Genomic DNA, 7,491 nt, shown 5'->3' on the forward strand with positions numbered 1-7,491 from the left:
CCCTTCCCGGGAGGTGGAGCGGGCGGGGGATGAGGTGTGTGTCACTCCAAGGATTAGTAAGAAGGGCTCTCGGTGGGGCACCCCACGGGCGGGAGAAAGAGCCAGAAAAGAGGACGGGAATACGGCAGGCAGGCTGGGCGTCCTAACTTGGCATTGCTGACCCGCAGGGCTGTCACCCGCCCACTTCGAGGCGGGGCGTGTCATGGATGTGACTCTCAGGGACACTCCCCAGCCCGGGTCCCCAGGCGGGATCCAGGGGACAGGCCGGCAGAGCAGGGGTCACTGGCTGAGAAGGGGCGGGGTAGCCTGGCCGACCGCTGGCTCTGAGCTCTGAGCCCTGATCCTGGAGCAGCAGGCACCGCGCTGGGCCACCAGCTAGGAGTTTGCAGAGCTCGCTGTGCGGACGAGGGAGCAGGAGGTCAGCCTGTTTGTGGGCGCGCCGCCTGCGCCTGCAGCTCGGCTGCGTGGGGCACGGCCAAGTCAGCATGCCTGGGCAGCGGGCCCTGCTGCTGGCCTTCCTGGGGTCCTGGCTCCCGCTCCTGGAAGGCGCCAGAATCCTGACCGTGGTCTTGTATGGTGAGTGTCTGAGCGCGCTCCTGGGTGCAGGCCACAGAGGACCCCTCCTCCCCAGGGCTGTCAGGTCTGGTGCAGAAAGCGGCCCCTAGGAAAGCACGGGGTCTCCCTGAAGCTGAGAGCAAGCTGGGAAGACAGGAGCGCGCCTACCTGAGCCGCAGTCCTAGGATCAACTTTCTGGGGATCCCTCCTTGTTCCTTAACGCAAATCAGGGCCCGCAGATTTCTCCAGGGGCCTGGTGGGCGGGCTGCAGGCATCCCAAGATGCCGGACTTCAGTATCTCCGGCCAAACATATTTACACTTCAAGGACCTTCTAGTTCAATGTCCCTCTCCGCATGATTGCCCCCTGGAGTCACCTTCTAGCCATTTTCAGCTTTTCTCTGTGGCAAACGCCCAGGGAGGAGGGTCTCAACAGTAGCCCTGATGTGTCTGCTATGAGAAGCCACAGACTTACCACCCTGTGCACACAGGGCATGGATAAGGGACATGGCCCTTCATAAAATGGAGGCTATTTCCTAGGAGGAGGGATGCTCTGAGCTAGTCCCATGGGCAGGTCGTCACAGGACAGGGGAACTAGAGGAGAGTTGCTAGAGGTGGGGCTCAGAGAGTGGGAGTCACACTCCACGAGGACTTGAGGGTCCTGAGTCCTGGCCCACAGAGGAAGTGAGGAGAGGAAGGAAGTGTTCCTTGGCCCCACCCTCCAGCCAGGAAGCTCCCCTGGGCCCCTACCCCACCATCGTGGCTTTTCTCTCCATGCACCTCACAAAACAGAACCCTTGCTCCTAGGAGGAAGCCATTATCTACTGATGGACCGGGTATCTCAGATTCTTCAAGATCATGGGCACGATGTCAGCTTCCTTCAACAGAGTGACCTTCATTTCCCACCAGGTATCATCTTATTCTGTGGACTAGGATTGTCTAATTCAATTATAACGTGAGCCACAAATACAAGCTCCATAATGTAACTGCTAAAATTCCAGAAGCCACATGAACAATTAAAAAGAGACAGGTCAAACTAATTTTAATAATATATTTTATTTAACCCCATATATCCAAAATATAATCATTTCTACATGTAAACACTATAAAAATTATTCACGAGACATTTCACATTTGTTTATGTTAAGTCTTTGAAATCTGGTGTGTGTTTTTCAGTTCACACTAGCCACACTTCAAGTGCTCAAGGGGGACCACACTGGACAGTAGTGTTTGAACCCTCTTCCATAGATGATAAGCTGTGAGTGCCTTGTACATGCTAAATGTCCTGCAAAACTTCATGTTAGCCCTCTGAATTACTATAATGAAGAAAGATATGGGTACTGGTTTAGGTTCATCTTAGACCATGACCTTAGCAAAAGGAAGTCTGAAATGCTATTGGCTCTGCTCATGTCTATTCCTCTATCTCTCACCCCCTCACTGCATTCGCAGCCCCTTCAGGCAAACCCTTCACACACATTTCAGTAAATAAAATGTTGCTTTATTTATGTTGCTCAAAATCTTGCCTCTAGTTTGTGAGGATTGGATCAAAATGTTTTTCTGACTGGTAAGAATCCCAGGGGGAAAAAAGGCAGTGAAACTGCAAGATAAACTTATTAGAAAATCAATACAAGAAAAAATTTAGAACTAGAACACACAAGTCTTTATATTGAAGGGCCCCAACACAAAGACTAATAAAATAAAGACCTATGGCGAGGCAAATCATGGCAAAATTTCAGAATACCAATGATTAATAAAAATAACCTAAACGTTTTCATATATTTCAATAATGAATAAGACTCAGAATGACATCAAACTTTTTGGCATTGGTATTGCACACAGAAAACCAACAAGATTTAGCAATAAAACAATCTCAAAGGCTTTCCTTTTCATATCAATTTAAGTTTCTCAAAAAGTAGAAGTAACGACAGGATTTAGGCGGATCAGAACAACAGGCGAACCGTGAAAGAGGAAGACAAAGGGCTAGAGAATAGAATTGGCAAAACAGAAGAGTGGAAGATTTGCTGTTGGCATGGACAGCAGTCGTCTGGTTTTAATCAATGGGAGGATCTAGGAGAAACATCTCCTGGAAAAAATTTATTCAATAAGTTGACCAAATTGAAAATTGTATTGAGACTGACCAACAGGCATAAAAACAAAAGAAAACAAACTCAATGAAACAAATGAAAAAGGAAGGTGATTGTTAATTCTAGGGCCCAGAAAGGACACAAATGAAAAGAAATCACATGACGACATACTATTTGGCTTAAAAATGAATAATTTTTACACAGTCATCCTAATGTAAACTCAATGTTTAACCCAATATTGCGACATGACTGAGAAGATGCCTCTTTGAACAGCTCTGACTCATTCCTGGGGATCTAGATGGTCATGTGCTTTGCTCAGGAGAAGGTCCTAGCTGCTCACTAGTGGCTCTCTCACTGTGAGCCTCTGAGCAGGCAGGAAATGAAGGCTCTGGCAGCATCATAAACTTCCTCCCAGAGCAGTGAAAGTGTGCCCACCACACACACACAGAGCCCCTTGGCAAGGGTTAGGGCACTTATAGTTGCAGGTCATTTGAGGAAATCTCAGCCTAATTAGATTAGATGACCACTAACTGATCAGAGACTCCCATTGCTAAACGTGACAGGCAAAATAGGTTTTACAGAATTAGTGCAGGAAAGTCATTAAACAGCAGTAACAACAACATCAACGATGAACAGCAACAAGAATAAACTGGGAATGGGGGAAATCATAACAACAAAAAAATTTTATGAAACATACAAAGAAATAGGAAAATATGCCAACAGAAAGCAGTGAACAGAAACTGTCCATGAGGAAGCCCAGACTAATGGATTTACTAGACAAAGACTTTAGATCAATAAAGAACAAAATAAAAGTAAGAGAACAATGAGAGTGACTGATAATAAGTTTGAGATGTCTTTTGAGGATGAGAAATGTTCTAAAATTGGTTGTGTTTATGGTTGCACAACCCTGCAAACTTACTAAAAACCTGTAAAGTTTTTTAAAGGGGAATTTATGATATGTGAATTATATCTCAATAAGATGTTTTAGAGAAAAAATCCTGAGAAATAAGTGAAAGGACTAAAATTGGGTTTTCAGCATTCTTTTTAACATGCATGATTAAATTTTCTCTTCTCTCTCTTCTTAGGTTTTAAAAAAGAGAATACATACCAAACTGTCCATTGGTCTCCTCCTGAAGACTTTCAACAGGAATTCAAGAAAAATTTAGATTTCTTTACAAAGGAAGCTTTGCTGGGAAGGTAATAGTTAAAAAAAAAAAAAGTAAAGCAATTATTATTTGAGAAATATGAATGAATGAATGAATGAATGAATAGAAATATCTCAATCATCACCGAATCAATCACTCCAGGCAGTCTTGGGGATATGGCACTCTGGTTAATATTCCCAGCATGTCCAATTTTCAAGCCTGAATGAGTAGAAATATAAATTTTAAAAGATGCTTCCCTTTACCTTTAATCTCTCCAGTTCAGGGACAGTGATGGGCAACTCACCATTTCATCGCTGGATAAAGTCATAGAAACTCAATTTTACTTCCTTCTGTTCCTTTCTGTCCTCATAAATTTTGATGATGGGATCACTTACAAAGATTGATTTTTGCAGAACTTGAGCCTGGCTATTTACGGTTCATTCCATGCAGAACTCTGGGACTCATTCTCATCCTTACAGAGAGTAACTCATGAGGCCACTCATCTGAAACTCGAAATAACAAGAAACTGCTCATCTTAAGCATGAAATCACTGAAACAAAAGCTATGCCTCTCTGAGTTCATGAGAATGTTCTTGCTCCTCCTTCATTTCTGCTAAATGATGCTTCTCCCCAGTGAAGGCATTTTTGAATACTTCCTCCTCCACAAAATCTATTTCATTTACTCCAATTCTTCCTCCAAACTTCTCTATACCACTATCTTGCCACTTAATTTTGTGCTTTGTCTTTTTCATTACAAAGATTTTTTGGGGACTTAATATGTGCCAGGCAATGTAGGTGTTAGAGACAGAGCAGAGAATGAAAGAGGTTGAAAAGACAAACCAATCCACCCCAACTCTGCCCTCTGTTCCCTCCTCCGACTAGATTGTGCAGGGAACACACACTTTTAGAGCATGTCCCACAGGCCCTCGCTCTGTGTTTCTGCAAGTCTTTTCTCTCCCATGTTAGTGAATGTTGATATTGGCATGTGCTAATTTCCAAAAATTTATAACACATGCCCTCAGTTTCTCAAGACTACTCCATGTGTTACCTGAAGTGGTTGTTTTCTTAAAGCTTAATTTAAAAAATCCCCACTGGTTTATATTAAATTGACAGAACCACCATGCTAACTGTTAGATTAGTTAGCTTGTTTCTACACATCCACACTGCCTAGCTCTTTCCTTTGAAATACTTAGAAAACTTATTAATATTTAATTTATTATTTGTAATGATTTGCTGAACACCTGCTTTCCCTGTTAAACTGTAAACTCCGTGAGGCCAAAGGCCATATTTTCCTTGCTTGCTGCTGGACCACAGACGCTGCCATAGTGTGCGGCACGTGGAAGCATAGTAGCCACCAGGTAAACCTCCTGGCGCTATCTGAAGATCGAGATTTACTAAAAATACTAGACCAAAATTTGTCACATCTTTCTTGACTAACTTTTGACAGGCATTGAAACCTTTGATTTGTCCCATAAATAATTAGGAAAATTATCCCAAATTGAGCATTGAATTCAAGAAGCCTCCTTAGACGACTCTCTTTCTGGCTTAAACGAGCTGTCTGTTTTCATATATATACAGAACCGCCTTGTTAAATTTGCTGTGTCCTCAACTGCCTGTGCAGTTGCCCTGCCTGTCACTCTGCTCAGATGACAAAAAATAAAACCCTAAAACAAAAACAAAACTTCCTTCACTGCTCCCCAATAATGATCAGTAATTATCCTCAAGGGAAAGATTGTCTTTACTGAAACAAACATCTTAACAGCTTTCGTCCCAACATTAGTTCATTCCATCTTTTTCTTTCTTTCAGCTTTAAGAATAGCTGAGCCATTTAATTTAAAACGTGTGAGTGGTGGTATGCTGCCGGGAGCCGGTCCATCCTTGCTGTTTCAAGGGACCTGGCATATATGGCATACTGTTCTTAATATGTTTGGTCACCTTCTTGGCACTATGTGTTTTAACCAAGGTCACCTTTCCGAGAGAGGTTGTTTCCCCAGGTAGGGATTTTCCCCTGAAGTTAGGGAGGGAATAAAACCTCTTAACTGCCAGGTGGGTAATTAATCACTTTAACTGTGAACAATCATGCTTAAGTACATAATCTTTACTCCCTGGAATGGAGATAAGAAACGCCCTAACCTTTGGAATAGAGATTGATAGGATTAGAATCAACTGGTATAAATACAGATGCAACAAGACAACAAGAGACAGAACTTAGAAGACAGAACCTACACAGAACCTAGAGACAGAAGAACTTCGCTGGAGAGAACATGGCAAAAGATCCTGGACAGAACCTGGCTACAGAACCTGGCTGGAGAACCTAGACAGAACCTGGCTGAAGAACCTGGCTACAGAACCTGGCGACTGAAACAGGCTGGAGAACCTAGCGAGAGAACATGGCTACAGAACCTGGCTAGAGAACATGGACACAGAACGTGGCTGGAGATTGTGGTTAGAGATCCTGGCAAGGCTGCTGATCAACTGAACGCTGTCTCCGTGTCATTCCTTCTTCGCCGACTCCGTCCACACCTTTGGGGACCCCTGGACCTGCTGGGGCTGGACCCCAGCAGTATGCCCTGCACTCTTATGCGGGGGAAAATGCACATTCGCCTCCCTCTTCCTCCAGAACAGAAATCCTCGCTCTGCCTGCACATTGCAGTCGCCGGGGAGCTTTGAAAGGATGCTTAGGTCTGCGTCCCACCTTCGGAATGGCTTATGTAAAGCATTTATGGTGAAGTACAGCCATAGATGTGTTTGCAAGCTTCCCAGAAAGTATACAGTCAGGGCAGAGACCGCCCCTGCCCAAGCCATGTCTCTGCCTCCCCCTCCCCCAGGTCCCCTCCAGAGGACACAGGGCAGGGCTCTCCCCTGCGGGTTCTAGGTGGGGGCCTTCGCTTTAGCCAGAGGAGGTCACACGGCTGACTGCCCATCATTCAGTTCGCGAAGTGCCTGCCTAGCTCCTGGGCCTGGGAAGCGGGAATAGCACTTTCCAGCCAGTACTCCGGGCCATGAAATCATCAGTGTGGGGTCCCTTAGCCAGGGCATTTGTCAAGTGCTGTGTAATTGTAGCCCCTGATTATTAAAAGAAAAGTAAATAGATTCCCAATAAAGCAAAGCAAAACCTCTAGTCAAAACTGACATAGGACATGGATCCTCAGTGGGGTTTTAAGAATCTGTATCACAGGAGAGGCCCTTAGGGGTGGAGAAAAGTACTCATTCACTGGCCCTCAAGGGGAGCCAGGTCACAGTGACCTTTTGGCAGGGTTTTCTGCCAATGGAGTGCGAAGACATCTGTCGGCCGAAGTTTCGAAAGCCAGAGCCTGGAAGATGTCCCTGGCATGCAGCTTTCAGGGGTGGGCGATGCTGTCCCTCCACGTGTGTTCATGTCATTAAGATGCTCACATCCCCAGGAAAACAAGTCCCGTCTGTGGGCACATTGAGAGCAAGGTTACCTTAGAACTGAAGGTCATACAGAGCATCATCAATGAGCTTCAGCATTCAGCCAGGAGAGAGAGACCCGGGCCACAGGCCACCGTTGGTCACGTCTCCCAGTGCCGGGGTCCAACCCCAGCAGGTCCAGGGGTCCCCAAAGGTGTGGACGGAGTCGGCGAAGAAGGAAAGACTCGGAGACAGCGTTCAGTTGATCAGCAGCCTAGCCAGGATCTCTAGCCAAATTCTAGTCAGGATCTCCAACGAAGTTCTGGTTAGGATCTCAA

The 7,491-nt window shown here is 45.4% G+C and overlaps 1 protein-coding gene across 2 annotated transcripts in view; it reads left to right on the plus strand.

Moving 5' to 3' along the window:
* Positions 1–222: 222 nt before the first annotated feature.
* Positions 223–7,491, plus strand: part of UGT3A1 (UDP glycosyltransferase 3 family, polypeptide A1) — a 15,670-nt gene continuing 8,401 nt past the window's right edge. Inside the window, exons 1-3 of one of the 2 annotated variants that reach the window (XM_006761758.2) lie at positions 223–576; positions 1,361–1,462; positions 3,723–3,834. In XM_006761758.2, the coding sequence (XP_006761821.1) occupies positions 486–576; positions 1,361–1,462; positions 3,723–3,834 (305 nt within the window). In that variant the 5' untranslated portion in view covers positions 223–485. The remainder of the gene's footprint in view (positions 577–1,360; positions 1,463–3,722; positions 3,835–7,491) is intronic. The other variant, XM_015562644.1, reaches the window with a different exon arrangement.

This window comes from Myotis davidii, unplaced genomic scaffold (assembly GCF_000327345.1).
Source record: "Myotis davidii unplaced genomic scaffold, ASM32734v1 scaffold496, whole genome shotgun sequence".
Classification (NCBI taxonomy): Eukaryota; Metazoa; Chordata; class Mammalia; order Chiroptera; family Vespertilionidae; genus Myotis; species Myotis davidii.